We start from the raw sequence: 22,041 nt of genomic DNA, 5'->3' as shown, positions 1-22,041 counted from the left end.
CCAATCAGAAGGTCGGCAGTTCGAATCCCCGCGATGGGGTGAGCTCCTGTTGCTCATTCCCTGCTCCTGCCAACCTAGCAGTTCTAAAGCACGTCAAAGTGCAAGTAGATAAATAGGTAACGCTCCAGCGGGAAGGTAAACAGCATTTCCATGCGCTGCTCTGGTTTTCCAGAAGCAGCTTAGTCATGCTGGCCTCATGACCTGGAAGCTGTACGCCGGCTCCCTCGGCCAATAAAGCAAGATGAGTGCTGCAACCCCAGAGTCGGCCACGACTGGACCTAATGGTCAGGGGTCCCTTTACCTTTACTATTTCACAGAATATGGAGTATCTATTTTTGTGGTGGTGGTAGGCAGTACTCTGAGCTGTATTAAGCAGGGGGGAAGGTAGATAACTGTATAGATCTCTTGCTATCCTCTCTTACTTGATGATACAGAGGTAGCTGATGAAGCCACTTTGCCCCTTGCTAAAGTTGAGAACGTCTGAGTCAGATCAGTGCCCTGTGTATGCTACCTTGAGTCCTATGGTGGGTGGGATATAAGTGAAATAAATAAATAAATAAATAAATAAATAAGGGCCTGGCCCAGCATTTCTGCCTCAAAAAAATTCTTAGAAGTGCTTTGCAGCAGTGATGGCCCTATTATTAGGCAGAGTGAGGCAGCTGCTTCAGGTGCCAAATGCTATGGGGTGGGCAGAAGCATACAAGTTTGTATGTGAACTAAAAGGAACTGGTCATGCACTCAGACCCTAACAATATAGTATAATCCTAACCATGTGTACTCAGAAATAATTTCTATGGAATTCAGTGGGACTTGTTCCCAGTTTGGTTTGCCGCTTTAGGCTGCCTTTTGAAAAAGGGGTAATGAATTGCCCTCTTTTTGGTCAAGGCAACCTTCTACCTCTGTGGGCAGTTACCAGGGTAAATAAATAAACTCTGTTTTCCCATACACTGTGTCAGGCATCATGCTTGTGACCAGAGATTTTCCCAAGCTCATCCCCCGCCCCCGAACAGGTTAAAGGCCAGGTTAAAGGGGCTGGCAGCAAGGTCTTTCAATGAAATAATATTACAGGCACTTGGGATTTGGTGGGAGGAGGAGGGCACATATGGCAGCATAACAGCGAGCTCCTCCAAGTGTCAGCCAAGTTACTTCTGTTGTGATGGCCTCAGTAACCTTTGGGTGAGACTTTTTATATGACAGAGAGAGGCATGGGAAGCGTTTGATGGATTTTCACAAGCACACAGCTTACGCCAGCTTGAATAATCTGCCTGCTCTGCAAATGTAAAACCTATCTTGGCAAAAAATATACATTTGCATTAACTTGTGGTACAACTGGCATATTGGGGCCAAACAGAACATATGGGAAGAGTGCATATTGGGAATGCACACATTTTGCATGCGGCCGAGTGGATCCCTGGCATCTCCAGATGCGAGTGCGAAAGACGCCTTGGAGGGCCACTTTAAAGAGCCATGGAAATGTGTGGGTAAGGGGAGCTAAACTCCCCCTCTTGGAGTTTGATAAATGTATTGCAGCACTGTGCAAAAGGGAATAGTCTGGTGAGACTGCTACTTGAAGAGATGAAGAAAAGGTAAGGTTTATTGTCCATGGCAAAAAAGCCATTCTGAGCACAGGTTTTACATGTGACTGAGTTGGAGCCAAGAAGCTGGCACTAGCACACATTAGCTCAGTGGTTCCCAACCTTTTTTTGGCCATGCCCCACCTAAGCATCTCTAAAATCCTGATGCCTCCCCCTTTGACATATAATTCTTATTATTCAAAAAGTGAACTCCTATTCATGTGGAGGAAGCCTAAAAGGCCATTAACTGTTAATAACTCATTCTTGAATTGCCCCCCTTAAAAATCAAATTGTCCCCCTGTGGGACGTGTGCCCCACGTTGGGAACCACAGTATTAGCTCATACTGATACTGACAGAGAAGAAGCAGGAAGGAAGTACAGCCTAAAAGGAAGTTGTTTGCTCTTAGTAGTTACTAAAAGAGAAGGAATTAGCAGGGGAACACGTTGCATTTCTGTCCTCACACCAGACCGCACTGGTCCCCCAACGTCTCCCAACCCCACACAGGCTGGTGCAGCCTTCCATTGATGCCAATGGATTCAAGTTAGAAGAAAGGAGATTCTGACTAAACAACAGGAAGAACTTACTGGCGGTAGAAGCTGTTTAACAGCAGAACAGACTCAAGAGAGGCAGTGGACTCTCCTTCTTTGGAGGTTTTTAAGCAGTGGTCAAATGGCTATCTGTTGTGTCTGATCTAGTTGAGATCCCTGCATTTCAGGGGGTTGGACTAGATGACCCTCAGGGTCTCTTCCAACTTTACAATTCTATGAAGACCCTCTTGGGGTGTTGATGCTGAGAATCCCTCCATTGTAGGCTCATGCTGTATATATGTGTAAATAAATCATATATCATAAAGTCACCACAGTCTCTGCTCTGTGTCATTTCCAAAGGAAACACAAACTCTGGGCAAGCACCTGGAACCCCTGGGATCTTGCACTGCTCAGAGATTGGGATGGTGTGCAACAATACTTAGAGCATACATGACATATGCAGATCCTGAACAAAGCTATTGAAACTGGATTGTACAGTAGCATACTAACGGCAGACCGAGTTGCTGGTTGCTAAAGAAAATCACATGATGCAGTTAAACTGTTCTTGGATCCACACAACTCTTGCTTATGTGAATCACAGCAGTCGGGATAGAGCAGAGTTTTCTGCATGCAATTTCCCCATCTGATTTTCACTACTTAGATCTTCACTCTATGCCTATGCCAGTGTAGACTTTAACGCCTTTTGCCTTGCTTTTAATCCCTTTCCTTTTCCTTTACAGATTGCCCATTCTTGGTCAGCCTGGCTCCACAAGGTCATTGTTGAGCCTTCTTCTTTGCAGGAACCGGAGGCCTTTTCCCACGCAGGGACTGCAAGACTCCCACCCTTTAAGGCTCCAGCAACTGCGTCACACTGCCCAGCCTGCAAGCCCTTAGGCAAACCCTTCCGGCCAGAGGGTCAAAAAATCACCAACCCCTGTTTGCATTTGATTGCTAGCTGGGACAGAGATATGAGAAAGATGCAGGAGAAGAGATGGCAGAAATAAATGCACTTCCAGGTCACCCAGTAGGCCTTGTTCAGAGCACAATCCCACCAGGGCAGTATCTTTCACATAACTTCAGGATACAGGAGTTGTTTTAAATTAAGAGGAAAGAAGTTGTTAGGACTGATATCCCCAGTTCTGCTACAATTGTCCATTTTTAGTGTAAGTTCATTATGATTTCTGCTCATGATGATATCAGGGTCCCCACTTTCAATACCGTTTTCACATGCTAATGTTTTGGGGCAGGCATACATACTATACTGCTTCATTTCCAGTTGGTGCATGTCCCATAGCTTCCTGCCAAAATCCTGCAACTTTTCATGCCACAAACACTTGGGATGGGTGTTAGTGCTGCTTCTGTTACACGTTTGCACAAGAGTGGCCCTCCAGATGGCAATAATGCAGTGAAACTGGGGAAGCATTGCACAACAACTAATAGAAAAAATGATACTTGAGCAGTCCAGTATAAATCCACTACTATTGCGTCAGCACACACAAGCACACACAAACAAAATCCCCCGTCTTGAGGGATCCATAGACCACAATTTAATCACATAAAGTCATAATGTGGTTCACTCCCATGGAAACTTCACATGGACACTGATCCTGCCTCTCATTTTATTTCTTTGCATTCATCTGTCAGTTTACTGCATATGCCCGACATGTATCAAACTGTGTCAGATAGGGAAATGATTGAGTTGGATAATCAGGGCTCATCCACACTTTTATGAGAGTATAGCATCTATTCAAATCTCAATAACTTTTTTGTTGTATCATATTATGTGCCAATTATTTCTCCTGGGTCTGAGAGCTCTTTTCATTGTTCTGCTGCTGTGTCCTGTTAAATCTGATGTTAACCTCTCTTTGGGCACTTCAGTTGAAAGCCCTGGGCTGCCACAGGCACATTACACTTGTACCTGCCAGTATTTCATATTGCGTGGCGAGTTCCCGCCCCCCACCTGGATAAATAAAGACACAAGACACCATAATTAAGGTTAAATGGGCGAATTAGGCCACAACTTTATTGAATTCAGGAATGAGAGGCATTGGCTTAGGCATTGGTCCTATCGACTATCCGGCTCCAGCCCATTTGCTGGAGACATGGGAAGGGTTAACACCATAGAGGGGGAGTCTCCTTCTGAGGCACGTCAACTAGGAGCTCCCCCCGGGTCACCGCTCGGGGGCGTGCCTTTGGACCACACCTCCATAGGCTTCGGACAGGGCCACGCCCCTGGAGTCCTTTATCGGACCACCCTTCATTCACTGGGGGGAGGTGATGGCGTTCCTCCCCCCCCCCACATCCTCTTAACCCCTTCTTACCAATGCCTAACCGCCAATGCCGAGGAGTTGTGACGAGTTGCTACGAGGTAGGCGAAAAACCAAATGGCTGTAAATTGCCAATTGGGAAAAATTCCTACCATGCCCCTTGTGGCGACAGACTTAAGTCCATAGCAAAGTCAGAGACCTACCTAAAGCCTACCTAAAGGGAGGGAGGGTGGGAAAATGTGGGGGCTAGCCGGCGAAAAGAGGGCGAGCCCCTTCTGCGCCGGCCCTAAATAGGGCAGGCCACGCCCCCAGCCAGCCGATTGGCTGGCTGGGGGGGAAGACACAACCGGGATTCCCCTGCTCTCGCGGGGGCTGAAACCAGCCCCCGCTCACGTGGGGGTGGGCGTGAAGCCCGCAACCCCACCTCCTGGGCAGGCCGGAAGTGGTTTTCCCGAGGGGATAGGCTCTTTTACCTGTACAGGAAAGTCCTCTCCAATGTCATCCTTGCAGTCTCCTCAAGACCCATGCTAGAGACTGCTAACTTAAGTTAGAGAAGTTTTTATTCTTGAGATTCTCTTTGCATTCCTCTGATCTCCTGTTTCCCCCTCGAATATTTCTCATCGACTTAGTGCTAACCGAAAGAAGCACTAAAGGAGGAGACAGGGTTCTCTTGAGTAGATCAAAGTAGTAGGAGGAGACAGATCAGAGCTGGTGAGAATCCAGGAACAGAATTTGAAATGCAGCAGCTCGGCCTAAGAAATGAAATTAATCCCTGGTGAAGGGTGAGTAGGAAATCTTATATATAAATTAAATAAATCAAGGATCTAAAGGTGCCAATGAACGTTGATGGGTTTTTTGTAGTGTTTCTTCACGCAAAGAAATGCCCAACATTGCAGGAGTTGTTTGGGCTCAGAACATAAGATCAATGGATCTGACCAATGGCTCTTCTAGTTCAGCATCCTGTTTCCCATAGTGGCCAGCCAGATGTACACGAGAAGCTCACTAGCAGGATACAAAGCTAATCACTCTCCTTTTGTTGAGCCTACTGGGAGACTGCATATAGCCATGACTAGTAGCTGTTGACAGATTGATCCTCCAGGAATGTGTCTAATCCCCTGTTAAGGCCATCTAAACTAGTAGCCATCATCACCACATCTTACAGAGGCAAGTTCCATCAATGGTTTATGCCCTGTGTAAAAGGAAAAGAGAGCACTTGCTTCTGTCTGTCCCAAATCTTCTTCTCATCAGTTTTATTGGATGACCCTGAATTTTAGATTTATGAGGTGTTACCGGAAAAATCCGAGGGCTCCCTTGGACAAAACAAAGACACCAACCAGGATAACTTGGAGCAAAACAGCAGCCTGTAGGCTTGGCCTTTATTGAACTGTTGCAACAGGGTGTTCCCCTCACTTGCAGGAGAGAGGAAAGACACAGAAAAATGGTGTGCAAGACCTTATAAAAACTTTTGAAATTCCCATCCTGTAGGTCAAGCCCACCCCCAGAAACATCATGCATACATTACAGAAAGGAGGGGTTGAGGGAGGAGTTGCGGTAGTAACCTGAGTGTCCTGTCACCTGGCTGGGTCCCTTCTCCCCCTCCCCATGAGTCATTTTCTGAAGACAAAAGGTAGTCGCAGTTTCCTGCCCCCTGAGGGAAGATCTGATAATTGTCCTTTGTTCCAGTCCATGCTGAATCCACTCCCATATGAAAGTTCTTTGTGATCTTGATTGTCTTCTGTCTAGGACCATCAGGGTTGGCATAACAACTGGGCAGGGCTCCTGTGGATGTGCTGGGATGGTGAAGGGATTATGGTGCCCTGTATCAAACCTTCCCCATTTTGTAGTCTTTCCTTCATGGAGTAAAGTAAAAGTGGAACAGTGCAAATCCGATGTATGGTTGATTTTCTATGAATTTATAACAGAAGCGTAGCATATGTAGTGTGTGAGTGTGAGTGTGTGTGAAGTTTGTACAAACTGAATGATGGGGGGGGGGGGTGTTTCCTGCTACAGAGGAATGGAGAGGGAAAAGCTTTCCCTCATCCACTTTCTCCACCCCATGATTGTGTTTTCTCTGCCCCATTACTGTTGTTGTGGATGTTTGCTCTGCTTATTCTGAAGTGATTTACATGCTGATTGTACTTTTGTGGACAGGACTTTCTGCAACTTCTGTAAATCCAGGACTGTCCCTGGAAAATGGGGACACTTGGAGGGTCTTTGGTTTTCCATGAACTGCTGTTTGCTCCAATTCAGCAATAAAGAGTAGGTTTGCATGCGGAAAGAGCTGATGGGGAGGGGGAAATTGCTTGGACACGGAGCTGTAATGCGCAGAAGCTGTGCCTAGAAACATGGCACAAAAGGGAGTCTGGATGGTCTTCCTCCCCTAATCCTGGGGCCGTTTGTTCCTAAATCTCCCCTCTTGCCATCCTGGTACACAGAGAAGCAGCTGTGGGTCTCTCAGCTGCCCAAGTCCCTGCAAATAATTTTTCAATTACTTCCTCCAGTGGCCCAACCTCTCTGTAAAAATTAGCAGCTGAGATCTAAAGTGAAATTGAAATGATCCAAAGGGTTTTGTGCATTGTTTGTGCAGCTAGGCAAACACAGTAGCGTTCATGAGCTTATTAATGAGCAAGGAAATGATGCTTTGCAATGGGGCCAGGGGCTCACACTGCTAAGAAAGAGGACAAGAAACAAGAAGGGCAAGAGAAAGACTCAGAAATAGTCACCAGAATAGTGGGCAGTAGCAGTCTTTAGTTATTATCTGCTTCTGGAAAAGCCTTATTTGTGCTTCTTGGGTTCTGGGAATGAATTATAGGTTTGAGCAGGGCACGTCACATCTGAGTCTTATGGGAGTTCAGAACATTCTAATGGCAAAATCTGAGGTCTAATCTAACTTGAGACTTGTGTTGTTGTTTTTGCTAGCTACGCAAACCTTTACCCAACAACTGCTGTTAGGGGCTGTGTGTGTCCCTTACAACTAATTTCAGCCACTGTTGCTGTTTCTATACATCATGAGAATGAAGACTAGGAAATGAAGACTATACATCATGGGAATGTAGACCATATGCCCCCAGCCCTAGAGTTCCTTTGCCAAAGTTCCTTTGGTTGCGTCACCGCTAAAAGAATATTGTAGAGCTGCGTAAGGTTCAGAAAATGGCAGTCAAAATGATTGAGGGGGTGAAGCAACTCCCCTACAAGAAAGCAGGGGTGGCGCACCCTGTTTTGCTGCTTGTGATGAATCGGGAAGTGGCATGCTGCTCTGCCACTGCTGCTGCCACTGCTGCCATATTTTACCTGCCACCACCTGCATCACACAATCTGCCACATCCACCGCTGGCAGAGAAACCTTGGGGCAAGATTGCACCAATTTGGGGTGAGATCTTGCCCAAAATGGGTGCCAGTGTTGGTGTCACTTCTCCATCACTGATGGAGGCAGCAGGGCAGGTGGGGCGCCTGCAGGAGTGATGCCTCACAGAGGATTCTGCTGCCTGAGGCAGTGCCCTCGCCTCGCCTAATGGTTGCGCCAGGCCTGTGAGGAAGAGTTTTTTAGCATTTGGGAGTTTCAGTTTAGAGAAAAGACAAGTAAGAGGTGACATAATAGAAGTTTATACAATTATGCATGCGATATAGACAAGTAGACAGAAAAGTTTAACACAACAACTTGTGGACATCCAAACGCTTTGCCCCTTCCCTGTTTTTTTATGCCATTGTAATACTATATAGTTTACACCACTTAGTGAAAACAGAATGAACATGGTCATTATTATAATATCCAGTTAGAACTGGTGAAAGAAATAAGCAATGACCAGCTTGCTACTTCAAAAACAAACATATGTTTCCATCCTTGCTCTGCTGAAATGCCAGCATCTTACTGTGAACTTCAGAGAACTGAGAACCATAAACTGTTTTCCATTCCTTCAGAAGAGCAAAGAAAGAAACCACCACAATACAGAGCTTTCCCCGTTCCTCTCCCCTGAGGTCTCCCCCCGGACCACCATACTTGGCTATGGCAGCCCCACACTTTCATAATTTCTCCTTTGCTGGCAACGCTTGTCTCTTGCCATATCTTAAACCGAAGGAGTTCCAGTTGTAGGTGGAGAGATCATTCTCCCGTTCCACCAGCAAGGCCCCTTGTGGGACGGAGACAACTCTGCTCTTCCCTGGAGGCATCCTTTGCCGTAGCTGCTGCTGCTGCTCCTGACGCTTGCCCATAAAAGGTGGTGTGGACTTCCTTTGTGGACATGGGATGGCATCAGCCCAGTGGCTTGGGTTGGCAATGTTTTTGGAAAGTTCCCCTAGGGAGAATGAGGAAGAGAGAGGGGGGGGGATTTGAGGCTCACTGTTGGGGTGGGGTGAGAAACCTGCTGAAAAGTAAATTTTGAAGGGTTTGCATTATCCCCTCCCCACCATTAACTTTCACAAATGGTGAGGCATGTGGAAAGCACCCTGGTGGAAAAGCATAAGAAGGTAGAAAGCTGCCTTAGGTCATCCCATTGGCCTACTTAGCTCAATATTTTCTATACCAGGGGAACTTGTTGCTCTCTCTATGTTGTTGAACTACAAATCCCATTATCCATGGCCACTGGCCATGCTGGCTGGGGCTGATGGGAGTTGGAGTTCAGCATTTGAGGGCAAGAGTTCCTCATCCATGGTCTACATCGACTGACAGTGGCTCTCAAGGGTTTCAGTTAGAATTCATTCTCAGTCCTACACGTGCAGTGGGCCTGAAGCTGGGACCTTTTGCATTGAGCCACAGTTCTCTCCCAAAGGGAGGCAGGTAGGAGGTAAGTACATCTGCGATACCCACACCTTCCTAAGAATTAGCCACATGGACTTTAGAGTCCACAGTGGTCCCCTGCAGATCGGCATAGTGGGGTCCAGCATGAATTAATGCAGCCCATGTTTGAAAATCAAAATACTAAAATGACACTCCTGATCTTGGAATCAAGAGTGCAGGTTAAATGTAGGAACGGGTCACAACTGATACCACTTGCTACCTGCATGCCAGGAGTCCTTAAGAGGGAAATAGCTGTCAGCTGGTTCTCCAAAGGGAGCGCTGAAGAGTAATAGGAGCACCAGCGAGGAATGGAACTGGCTCATCCTGGAATGTAGCGGATCTGAAAGGAAAGACAAAGGAAAGGAGAGCAGGTGGGAAAATGCTGGAAGAAAACACAGCAGAAAAACAGTGCTGGCAGGGTGAAAAGGGCAGTTGCATGACTTTCTTGCCACTGATCTCCAAATCACAAGGACATATACAAGAGAAGGAAAGAGGAGGAGATGGCAAGAGGAGGAGAGGGAGGCTGCTGATGGGGTGACAAGGCTTGAAATCTTGCAGTTAGACTTTTCTGGTTCAGTTCCTCTCAGCCTCAGTTACCCTGGGACACCATTGAGACAGCAGCCTCCTGAAATTAGAGACAGGTTGGCCATCAAGCATTCCAATCAAGATGTTGTTGGGCTCCAGCAATGGGCAGGGATGATGGGAGTTGTAGTCCAGCAATAGCTGAAGGCCATAGGTCCCCCAATCATGGTCTAAATTAACCAAGTAATTTATAAAGACAATGGCATTGTAGGAAGAGTCCTCTCCACCACAGGGTTCCAATCAAAGCTGACTCTGTCATCAGAATAACTACTTTTGATGTCCTTTCCTATTGCTAAATAATTATAATTACTTTTAGGTCTCTATTAACCTGTCAATATTTTGTTTTAATAGAAAAGGTAATGTGATACGGTTGCAGGAAAATATTTTTTTTATTATATTTCCTTTTCCATTCAAGCCAGCAAATGCTTGTTGTGAGAACAAGCAGAGCTGGGGAAAAGGTCTAGGGAAATGACGCCAGTTACTAAAGAAGGAAATACAGTGGCCGACTCAGGAGGACTGAGTCAAAATCTGAATGCAAAATAGAGCCTTGGAATCTTACAAGTTGAAGGATGTCAGACAATGTCCAGTTAAGCCAATTGCTCCTTCAGCCCTTTGAATTTCAGCGTCCTGTGCAATTAGAAGAAACCCTGAGAAGTATGTGTTAGGGGGCTTATGATACTGAGACGAAATAGCTGTGGAAATTTAAAACAAAGGGAAAATCATGTTTAGCTATATTAGAAATACATGCAGATCATCTTTCCTGTTTAGCTAAATTTGATCAGCATGCATTGTGTATGATTTGAATCATCTATGTGATTAGAAGCACACCAGTAGGGGATGTTGCCTGCACAGGGCACATTGATCAGTGGATTATACTAATGTGCCTGTTATGGGCTCCTGATTGATATGGTGAACAATGAAAAGTCACGTATCTTTGCAAGGAGTTTTCAGCTTTTAGAAAAGTTCTTTCCAGGGCAAATGTTTCCCCACTGTTGCTTTAGAAGAGAGGGACAGAGGAAGCCTGATCCCCTTTTCCTGTTGCAATGTCCTACCTTTTTAAGAACCTTACTTCTGTGCTTGAGCACATATTTATTTCTTTATTATCATTATTACTCAGCACTCTACTGTGTTCTTCAAACATGCGGTATTATGCATCTTCTCTCTGTAATAATTGCAGTCAGGAAACTGAGTCTGACAAGAGAGGGAGACTTGCCTAATGCACCCCCCTGCCCCCACCCCATGACTTCCAAAGCTGGGGTGAAATTTCATAGAACCATAGAATTGTAAAGTTGGAAGGGACCTCAAGGGTCAAAGGGATGTTCAACCAGTAGATTGTGATCTACCAGTAGATTCCCAGCAGATCCTGGTAGTTCACGGGATCCTTATCATGTACAAAAAGTTATGGGGGGAAAGCTAATAAACTCTGTGCAATCCTCCCCAAAAAAGCTCAACAACTCTGGGCAATCCACCCACCCCACGCACGCTCCTTCTCCCTCCAATGACAATGGGTAGATCACTGCCAGTTTTTTTTATACTGGGAGTAGAACACAGTCTCTTGGGAGTTGGATATGCTTATAGTCCAATCCCCCAAAATGCAAGAAACTTAGCTAAAGCATCCATGACAGATGGCCATCCAAACTCTGCTTAAAAACATCCTTTGTTTAAAAACCTTCAAACACCAGCCATCAATATTGATAATAATAAAAACCCTCATTAGTCTGTGTTGAAGCCTGTGAGTTCTCATGGACGACAGACACAAAAGCAACAATCATGTTCTTCAGTACCCACCGATCATGCAACAAGTTGGCTAGGTCAGGAATTTTGACAGACTCCACAGCCCTGGCACTTACATGTCTATGGGTCACAGAAGAAAACAGGGTATACTGAATGGGAAAACCCAGTCCCTCCACCTTTGGGAGTCAGGGGGTGAGGGTTTTGTTCAGAAGGTACCTCTTCCAGTTCAGATTTCCTCCTTATGCATTTTGCTATACTCTTTGATTCTCAAGTACGATACTCTGTGAACCCAAGTGAGGTTAAACACAAAACAACCTGGAGAGCAGAGAAGATTGATCCTGTTGAAGTTTTAAAAGAGGATAATTAAATTAAAGAGAGAATAGTTTTGTTATCCCCCCACAAAAAAGTTAAAGGTTGTTTGAAAATGGGATTGCTATTCATGGTATGAACCCTCATCCCACTTTTGGAAAACAGGTATGTCAGGTTTTTGTATTGTTTCAAATCCTGCCAAACCTGTTTGACCAGAAACAAGAATGGGACAAAAAAAAAAAGTATGTGGATACCAATTGATTCCTGTCCCAAGCTTCTTTCCTTCCTCTCTTTAAAAAACCTATCATTTGTATGCAGCTTTAAACAGTAGTCATAGGGGGGGGGGAGTGTTAAAATTCATGCAGGCAACATGCAGAGGAGGGGGGAATACATTTCATTCCTTTAAAAAGCAATCTACCTCTTCCAAAATGAAAAAGACCTATGAATCGCTTGCCCTGGAGCAAGTCACACTCATTTAATGATGCTTACTCCATGTATGGGGGGACGCAGGTGGCGCTGTGGGTTAAAGCCTCAGCGCCTAGGGCTTGCCGATCGAAAGGTCGGCGGTTCGAATCCCTGCGGCGGGGTGCGCTCCCGCTGCTCGGTCCCAGCGCCTGCCAACCTAGCAGTTCGAAAGCACCTCCGGGTGCAAGTAGATAAATAGGGACCGCTTACCAGCGGGAAGGTAAACGGCGTTTCCGTGTGCGGCTCTGGCTCGCCAGAGCAGCGATGTCACGCTGGCCACGTGACCCGGAAGTGTCTCCGGACAGCGCTGGCCCCTGGCCTCTTAAGTGAGATGGGCGCACAACCCCAGAGTCTGTCAAGACTGGCCCGTACGGGCAGGGGTACCTTTACCTTTACCTTTACTCCATGTATACATCTGCATACATTTTAGCCCCACAGTGCAATCCTATTCGTTTATTCAGAAGTGAGCCCCATTCAGTTCAGCAGGACTTTCTCTCAGGTTAGTGTGCAAGTGCAGCCTGAGGCTTAAAGTTCCTCCCTCTCTACTAACCTCAGTTCTCTTTTAGATGTTCGTGCCAAGACTCCTCTGCTGCTTCTGTTTGATCTCTTGAAAGGAGGAGAGCGCAGCTGCTCTTTGGAGTCCAGGTCCCTCTCAAGTGCAGTATAACCCACCAACCCCCCTTTGCTGCATGACCTGGCAGTTGACATCAGCAGAGATGGATCCACCTCTACCTTTTCTCTTCTATTCTCCCTCCTTAATTGATTCTGCTTCAGAAACAGTTGCCATGTCTATTCCTCTTGATTGAAGTATGGGGCAGCTTTACATTATTATTGTTTCCGCCTTCTTCACAATGGAGCCAGAGCTGTTGGTATAAATTGGTAATTCCGGAGAATGAAATGCCTTCTCTTTCTTGCTCTGATTTAAACATGTTCCCCCCCCCCCAAGCCTTCCTTTTAAAACATTTTTCTAAGTATCTCTTCCACATTATTCTCTCTCGCCCTCCTCTACACATGCCCAGCACTGGGTGTTGAAATTTTGCACCCCTAACAATTTTGTGCCCGGGGCAACTTAATCTGTGCCCCCCATGCCATGCTACTGTACAAGGCGGGGGGGGGCAGCAGCTGTACATATTATTTGGAGGGTACGTATCCAACATACAGAGCCCCAAGGTGGAGGTTGGGAAGAAAGATCACATAGCTCTCTGCTGAATAACCATCTCCATAGCTTTAGCCAAACTAAATACAGTGGCACCTCTGGTTACGTACTTAATTCATTCCGGAGGTCCATTCTTAACCTGAAACTGTTCTTAACCTGAAGACCACTTTACCTAATGGGGGCCTCCCATAGCTGCTGCGCTGCCACCGCACAATTTCTGTTCTCATCCTGAAGCAAAGCTCTTAACTCGAGGTACTATTTCTTTCTTTCTTTTTAATAATTTTTTATTAATTTCCACAAAAAATATATATATAACACATCACAATTTCAACTTTAACAGATTTTCCAATTTTGGACTTCCCTCAGCCTCTCTGACAATCATCCAAATTCAATTTTTAAATACACAGTTCTTAAATTCACTATTACCTTTCAAAAACCATTTGAAACCTATTTTTCTTTTTTGCAATATTTCTTTAACTTTTACAGAGCTTCTTTAAATGCCACTAACATTATTTCTCTATCACTTATACCTTCCCAATAGTCCACCAACTTTTTCCAGTCCTCGATAAACTTTTGATCTCGTAGATATCTGATCTTCCCTGTCAATTTGTCCAGTTCTGCATAGTCCATCAACTTTGCTCTCCACTCCTCAATTGTTGGTACTTGTTCTTGTTTCCAGTTCTGGGCCAGTAATATTCTCGCCGCTGTTACTGCATATTGGAAGAGTTTACAGTCCTTTCTATTTATTTCATTTCCTATAATTCCTAGAAGAAAAGCCTCTGGTTTCTTAACAAATGTATATTTCAACATTTTCTTCAATTCATTATATATCAGTTCCCAGAAGCTCTTCACTTTTTTGCATTCGAGGTACTATTTCTGGGTTAGCGGAGTCTGTAACCTGAAGCATATGTAACCTGAAGCGTAAGTAACCCGAGGTACCACTGTAAGATGGTTTGAGGTCCATGGTTGGCTCTCCCATGTTCTTTTTAAATGACAAAATGCAGCCACTGTTCCCTCACCAGTGGATTTAACTACCCACCCTTGCTGTCTTTCCCAAATCAAGTGGTCTCCCTGTAGCTCCTGTTTTCCCATCTGAGCAAAACAGACATGCACACATGTGACATCTTGAGAAACATGATTTATTTGATATCATTAAAACATGTTTTGTTTTAATGCATTTTGTTAAATAAAAAAATAGAAAATATGCACATGGTGGAATCAAATAGCGTTCACGTTCTGTTAAATAGACATTGCTCCAAAGTACAAGCTGTGTATGTGTCTTTTTGAACTGCAAGTTATTTTGCGAACTCATCCCCTCCCCCAACCATTTTCTTTACTGGGATTTTGAAATTGACAGAAAACTCAGAACAACACTTCTCACCCTTATATTCATTTTCCTCCTTCCTATTGTTGAAATTTGGCTAGTGAGATAACACAAATTGTTCTAGTCTCATAGTGTTCAAATTATGCCTTTCAACTTATGTGTTTTTAATCCCTTCAATTTCAGATTTCTGATCCATTATGACAGGCATCCCCTAACTCGGCCCTCCAGCTGTTTTGGGACTACAACTCCCATCATCCCTGACCACTGGTCCTGTTAGCCAAGGATGATGGGAGTTGTAGTCCCAAAACAGCTGGAGGGCCGAGTTTGGGGATGCCTGCATTATGGCTTCTCACAAGGGATGAAAAATATCAGTGGGTACAGCATGTCAACAAAACAAAAGAAACTGGGTACTTTGCTTACTCACTCTACTGCAGCTGTTTGGAAGGTGAAGACCCCAAGGGATGTGTCTTCCTTGGAGCAAATTGACAAGTCCTAAATGTTGGTTTGTTGCTAAGAAATCTTGTGAACATGGATGTGCCCAGGTACCAATGCTCACTCAGCCATTGTCCATAGCCATTGTCTAGCTCCAGCATGACCATCTCTATGAACCAGCAGTTCAGTTGTAATTGCTCTTGCAAACAGCACCTCCAGGCAATTCCTGCTGGGATATGAACCTGCTAATAACCTTGCACACTCCTGCAGGTGATCACACAGGGGTCTTCAAAGGTATGAACTGGGCAGGAGGTCTCAATGGCACATCGCTGTGAAAACAACACAGTAGTCTATAAAACAGGTCTATTTGCTTGTAGGAGGGGAAGTTGTCTGTGGTAGGAAGCCACTTCTCCAGGCTATACCATAGAGGTGGTGTTTCCAAGTTTCTGGAACAGCTGCAACAAGAAGTCATTTGTAACCAATCACATTTCTCTGAAGGATTATATAACTCTACAATTCTATGATTCTATTATTTCCAGGCATGGGTTGTTGTTGTTGTTGTTGTTTTGGTCCCACCTCTTTCCCTGCGAAAACTCACTGTTTACCACTGAATCAGAACAAACATCAGCCTTCAGAGGACTTGACTGATGTTTGTTCCAGTTCAACAGTATACAGTGAGGTTTTTTGGGTTTTTTAAAATCACAGACCTGTGCCTACAGATCATGGCACAAATGGAAGTGTAGATGAGTCCTATTGTTGGACTCCAGTTCCCATCAGCCCCAGCCACTCATGGGACAATGGGAGTTGTATGTTGTACCTGGAAGCCTGCAGGTTCCCCAACCCTGTTGTAAAGCTTAAGAGAACCAAACCAGCCAGATAGAATCATGCTCCCCTGAGAGCACATGACACACGAAATTTTTTCTTACCTTGCTCAAAAATGGGATGTTCACCAATGATCCCAGAAACCCAAAGGCAATTGGGAAAAAACTCCTGAGGACAAATAAGTCATTGTTAATAATGGCTGAAAATCAGCAGCCGGAACGAAACCCGAGAGTTAAACTAAATGTGACAGCAGCAATTCTCTGTGTTGAAAGCAAAGTAGAAAGATGGCTAAAGAGTGCTGACCCACTCCTTTGTTCATAGCTTCTCTAGCCATGGCTCCTTCCTCTGCGCATCTTTCTCCCAGCCGAGGCTCCAATACCAGAAGTGATCCTGGCCAAGAGAAAAGTAGCTGGAGAGAGGTAATCTGTGGGTGAAGGAACAATCTGGTCTGGAGGGTCTCCAACCCTCTAGAGCAGTTTTTGAGGATCATAAAGGATTGTACAGGAGAGGAGAGGGGAAGATCCATTGTGCAAGTGGAAATCCATTGTGTGAATGGAATGGCAGCACAGAATAAACAATGCAAAAAGGGAGATACAGTCCAAAAAAGGAGGTGGTAAGGGAACCCATGGCTACTTTAAATTAATTCAGATCTCCACGAGGTGATGAGCTGTACCCAAGGGTACTAAAGGAGCTTGTGGACATAATCTCAGAACCTCCGTATATAATATTTGAGAATTACTGAAAAACAGATGAGTTCCCTGCAAACTGGAGGAGGGCAAATGTTGTCCCCATCTTCTTCTTGTTAGAACTGGTAAGGTTGCAGCCCATGAGGCTCCAACTTAGAGCACCAATTTCAGAAACTGTAAACTTGTAGAGTTCAGGTCTGGCATCACGTGCAGCTATCAACAACCCTGGACTTACCCAGACTTGCCTACATACAGTAGTTTCCCTAGAAAGCTTTGTGGCTTTGGTATGAATCACCTGAAGAGGTTAATGAAGCCATAGGTCTCCAGAAGCATGCCTAGGACAGGCCACCGAAGCAGGACGATAATTATGCCCCCCAAAAAGAAACTGGTTCCCTTAAGCTTCTGCCTCTGGAAGAAGAAACCAAAGGTTCTTCTTAGTCCAATGATAATGGCCAGGCCAGACAGGAACAGGATCTAAAGAGAAGAAGATCAAAACCCAGGGATTATTGGAGTATATTATAGCTAGTAGACGCTTTATCAGGGATGGGGAGCGTGCAGCCTTTCAGATGCTGTTGGACTCCCACCATCCCTGACTGTTCGTCATTGTCAGCCCTAGCTTTGGCTGATGGGAGTTGTAGTCCAACAATATCTAGAGGGCTCCTGATTTCTTGCCCCTGATTTTCATGTTTATGTATATACTGCTTTTCTTTTTTTAATCACAAAACACTTTATATAGTGATCATTTATAATTCAGGAGTAGGCAACACAATACCCTCTGGATTTTTTGGACCAAGCCCCACCCCATCCCTGACCACTGGGCATGCTGGTTGGGGCTGATGGGGACGGCAGTGCACAACATCAGGAGTAACCACATTGGCTATCCCTGGTATTCTCTCTTAGGGGTGCTGGGCGTAAAGGCTGAATCTTTCCTACAGGCTTGATGAACTTTTTATCCTCTTCAGTAATTCTCTCTGTTTTGTCTTTGGAAGGAAAGGGGAACATTGGTCTTGTTGCCTCTCTTTTCTTTGTCTTGCAGGGATCTTTTAGCCAGTGGCAGTGTAGGGGCCCCCCAAGGGATGGTTGCCCCAGGTGCAAAATTGTTAGGGGGCACAGAATTTCGACACCCAGTGGTGCCTGAATACAGCTGCATGCTTCTGTTGCTGGGCTCCATTGAAAACAGCTTATCCCTGCAAACAAGGACAGCACAATAATTCTTGACTGTGCATGCACAGGTGGAATTAATAGCCCCCCAACCACCTTGTGAGGGAAAGAGGGATTGACAGCCAACAGGCCAGCATAAGGTTGCCCTTCTAACCTGGAATGTGGTCAGATGGGCAGCATGTATCAGGAACACCTGTTTCACTGATTTTCTATCACAACATCACATCTTACTGATACAGGAAACCTGGACCAGGGATGACATATCATTAAATGGATACTACTTGCTCAGACTACATAAATTCCCAGGTCACACAGAACAATTTCATACCTCCCTGCTACTTCAAGATGAAAGCCCAGATGTTACATACAGTACTCAGTTCCTAGATACTGCACTGCCATGATGGATATTCATTGAAGGATAGTTTGCGCCACAAACTAGGCCCAAAATGCAAGACCTGTGCTCCTTCACACTCCCTCTCACATAGTCGCTTTTAACTGTTTGTCCCTGTTTCTATATTTTAAGTAGGTATGATATATAATCACCTTTTAATTACCAGTTTTTACTCATTACCTGTTTTCAGTCTTATGTGCTCAGTTTCGGTATGTTTTATCTTATGCTGGTCTGTGACCGAAATAAAGTTTGATACTGATACTGAATGTGCATGTGTACTCTGCCTGTTTTGTCCCTCCTACCTACCCCCTCCGCACTGCCCCGGGCACTGGCAACCCATGCTACACCATTGCCTTCAGCCACTTCATTGTTGACACAGGAAGCTGCTGACCAAGGGTACTGTGTTGCTGGAGGAACATCACCTTCCTCAGTTCATGAAGTATCACTTACACCCATACCCTTGCAGCATGTGCTGTGTATAGTGGTTGGTACACAATACAAAAGTTTCAATTCTGTAATGGGCTGCCAGTCCTGATCAGGCCAAAGGCCCATGCAGTCCGGCATCCTGTTGTTACTTTGAACAATCATTTGCCTATAGGAAGCATGAAAGCAGGATTTGAGCACAACAGCACTCTCCCCTCCTGTGGCTTCCAGTGACTGATACATACGTCTTCTGACAGAGGAGGTGGAACACAGCCATCGTGGCTGGTAGTCATTCCTTAAAACCTTAGACTAGACAACTCTGCTTGGAAGCAAGTCTCCCAGTTGATGTCAATGGAACTACCTTCCACAACAGTGCCTGTAAACTGGGCTTAGTGATCCTTATGATTCATGAAAGCTTTGAAGGCAAACTGGCTGATATATGTGATGACAAAAGCAACATCTGGAAGGAAACATCTGGAGCTTGAGAAAGAAACTTACATTTCCGAAGGCCAGAAGCACCGAATCCATGTACAATAGCATACCAAAAAGGAGGAAAAACACCCCGAAGCCCACAAGTCCCACACCAATCCCTGTAACAGATGAAATGAATGTAATCAAACACACAGCATTCTGAAGATCAGGGGGGAGGAAGGCCCACTTATAACTCAATAGTGGGAAAATACGTTTCTGCTGTCTGCAATTTGGGCTCAGAATACCTGTTCTTGCATGGTCCTGCTTTTCTTTTGAGATCTGTATGGGTTAGGGTGTCTATCATAGTCAAATGTCAGTGTTGGACATCTGTGTTAATTCTCCTGCTCTTCATTACCATGTGCTGTGTTCCTTTGCAGGATGATAGTTGGCAGTCTTGGAAAGATCCCTCTGGGTGATACATTGGCAGACAGCAAACAGGTCCCTGACACAAACTCTGCTGGCGATCTGCAACTCACTGTCCCATCACAGTCTAGCTGAGAGATGGCAAACCTTCTTTAGTCCAAGGGCTGCATTCCCTTCTGGGAGCTGTGTGTCAATGGTGAATGGGGCCAAAGGCAAAAGTGAGCAGAGCAATAAATGTAAAATTTGTGGGAAATTGCAGCCTGGATAGCTCTGTTGGCTAGAGCATGGTGATGATAATGCAAAGGTTGCAGGTTTAATCCCCATATGCGGCAGCTGCATATTCCTGCATTGCAGGAGATTGGACCAGATGATTCTTAGGGACCCTTCCAACTCTAAGATTCTAAAATTCTATGATTCTATGATAATTATGCATGAATTCTAGTTTGTGCATGAAAAGGGCTAGAACCAGAGAGGTCTGTTCCTAAACTCAGCTAAGTCATACCCCCCTTACCTCTGTAAAAGGAGGAATTGAAGCTGCATGTGTCCCTCCGTCCCGTCCTGTCCCCGTTGCTGCTTGGATATGATAGCACAGTCAGTAGAGCATGCGACTCTTACTCTCAGGGCCGTGGGTTTGAGCCCCACATTAGGTGAAAGGTTCCTGCATTGCAGGGGGTTGGGCTAGATGACCCTTGTGGTCCATTGCAACTCTATGATTCTGTGAAATGCATGAATCTGACCTTTGGAACTTTTTGTAAGTAAATAATTTTAAACTTCCTTAACAGTGTGTGGCCTGTTCAGCACAAGAGGGGTTGGAAAGAAAAGAGTGCTGTTTGCAAGCAGACTGAATGGGTCCAACAACCTATACAGTGGTACCTCTACTTATGGACACGATCCATTCCAGGGTGCCATTTGCACCCCGAAAAGTCCATAAGTAGAGCACCGCTTCTGCACATGCGCGTGATGTGATAGATTGCTCCTGCACATGCGTGAAGCGTGCAGATCACTCCTGCACATGTGCGAAGCGGTGAACCCAGAAGTAAACACTTACGGGTTTGTCGCATTCGTAACCAGAAAAAACACAACGTGAAGCAAATGCAACTCGAGGTATGACTGTATTCCTAAAGCTATACTTCTGCTTGACTTTTGTGAGTTTAAACTCTGCTACTGGGGGCTCTCTCTTGCTGGAGAGAGTTTAGCCTTGCATTTTAAATCTATTTGAGTCGATTCTTTTGTTATTTACTCCATACACGTGGGTGACAGGGCTTCTATTTTCCTCCCACAGATTGTACTTTTGTTAAAGATTATACTGAAACTCTTGTGCCCTGGGAACAGAGGCAAAGATATTAATTTACTTCCTTTTCCAACAGCGCGTTCTCTGACCTTTTTCAAAACCAAACCAAAAAAGTGCCTGTGAAACAGTCAACAGAGTAACACTGGAACTAGAGAGCCAGTGTGGTGCAGTGGTTAGAGCACTGGACCATAAGACTAGGGAGGTGCAGGTTCAAATCCCCACTCGGTCACAAAGCTTGCTGGGCCACTCAGTCACAGTCCACCTGATCTACCTCACAGGTTTGTTATTAAAATGAGGGGAGGGAGAGCATTATGTTTGCTGCCTTGAACTTGCTAGTGAAAAGGCAAGTATTAAAGTAAAGAAGAGAGGTCAGGGTGACATTCTCTAAAAGCTGAGCTGGCAAAAGGAAGCCTTGATTAGACCCAATCATTATTTCTTAGCTAACCTGACTACACTGGTATAAGAAGAAGTAACTTCTTCCTTTCAGGCTGTAAGATATGGTCATACTTACTCTGGATTTCTGTGATCTCTATCATCTTCGCTGCTGTAGGCCTAGAAGGGCTCTGGATGTTCAGGTGCAGATGCAAATGTCACAGAAGGGGGGGGGGGTGAGGTGCAGGATGCTGCTGTCACTTCCACATATTCCGCAGCCAGTGAACCTTGGAAAGGCCTTTAGCCCTTCCTGCGTCACCTTGCAAATCATTAACTTCCCAGCAGTGAAGACACCTCTTAAAGTTCACTGGGCTGTCACTCTGGAGTTTCCAAGCGGGTGGGGCGGGGAAGCGCCATCACAAATGCTCAGCTTGTGCTTCCTGTTCTCCTGGGTTTGCGAGGGGAAGCTAATAGCAGGTCTCTCTGAGGCTTGAATTATGGGGGAAACTGCTGGCAAAAACGAATGAAAAGAAGAAAGCCACACAAATTACAGTGGTACCTCAGGTTACAGATGCTTCAGGTTACAGATGCTTCAGGTTACAGACTCCGCTAACCCAGAGATAGTACCTCAGGTTAAGAACTTTGCTTCAGGATGAGAAGAGAAATCGTGCAGTGGCAGTGGGAGTCCCCATTAGCTAAAGTGGTACCTCGGGTTAAGAACAGTTTCAGCTTAAGAAGAGACCTCCAGAACGAATTAAGTTCTTAACCTGAGGTATCACTGTATGACATTATTCATGTGTGTGTTTGGTCTCAAATGCCATACATAGCTAATCTTAAAATACCAAAACAACGAAGGGCTTTCACCTTGACTCGTTGTCAGGCCCTCCCTTCAGCAGTTCAGGAAAGCCATTATAGG

General features: G+C 45.2%; 2 protein-coding genes and 1 long non-coding RNA gene across 4 annotated transcripts; 1 reads left to right on the top strand and 2 right to left on the bottom strand.

Annotated features, from left to right (window-relative positions):
• The first annotated feature begins 4,321 nt into the window (after window positions 1–4,321).
• On the top strand, window positions 4,322–14,411 carry LOC307219291. The gene is made up of 3 exons (XR_013840351.1): window positions 4,322–5,151; window positions 12,800–13,641; window positions 14,257–14,411. It is a non-coding gene; the product is annotated as an uncharacterized lncRNA (long non-coding RNA).
• KISS1 (KiSS-1 metastasis suppressor) lies at window positions 8,024–12,866 on the bottom strand. Of its 2 annotated transcripts, XM_079982386.1 has the most exons (3): window positions 12,784–12,856; window positions 9,364–9,483; window positions 8,024–8,661 (listed from the first exon to the last, which is right to left on the bottom strand). In XM_079982386.1, the coding sequence occupies exons 2-3, from the start codon at window positions 9,464–9,466 to the stop codon at window positions 8,390–8,392; spliced, it is 375 nt and encodes a 124-aa protein (XP_079838512.1). In that variant the 5' UTR covers window positions 9,467–9,483; window positions 12,784–12,856; the 3' UTR covers window positions 8,024–8,389. The 2 variants fall into 2 exon arrangements, 1 of the variants encoding a protein (XP_079838512.1); XR_013840348.1 differs by lacking the exons at window positions 8,024–8,661; window positions 9,364–9,483 and adding an exon at window positions 9,521–10,417 and having other exon boundaries at window positions 12,784–12,866.
• A 101-nt stretch (window positions 14,412–14,512) lies between the features above and the next one.
• On the bottom strand, window positions 14,513–21,626 carry GOLT1A (golgi transport 1A). The gene is made up of 5 exons (XM_079982385.1): window positions 21,265–21,626; window positions 19,127–19,218; window positions 16,949–17,127; window positions 16,072–16,135; window positions 14,513–15,600 (listed from the first exon to the last, which is right to left on the bottom strand). The coding sequence occupies exons 1-5, from the start codon at window positions 21,287–21,289 to the stop codon at window positions 15,562–15,564; spliced, it is 399 nt and encodes a 132-aa protein (XP_079838511.1). The 5' UTR covers window positions 21,290–21,626; the 3' UTR covers window positions 14,513–15,561.
• Between the last annotated feature and the right edge of the window lie 415 nt (window positions 21,627–22,041).

The sequence above is a fragment of the Podarcis cretensis genome (genome assembly GCF_951804945.1).
Source record: "Podarcis cretensis genome assembly, chromosome: 6".
Taxonomy (NCBI): domain Eukaryota; kingdom Metazoa; phylum Chordata; class Lepidosauria; order Squamata; family Lacertidae; genus Podarcis; species Podarcis cretensis.
The sequence above is the reverse complement of the archived record's forward strand: the minus strand, read 5'-3'. Positions and strand labels throughout refer to the sequence as shown.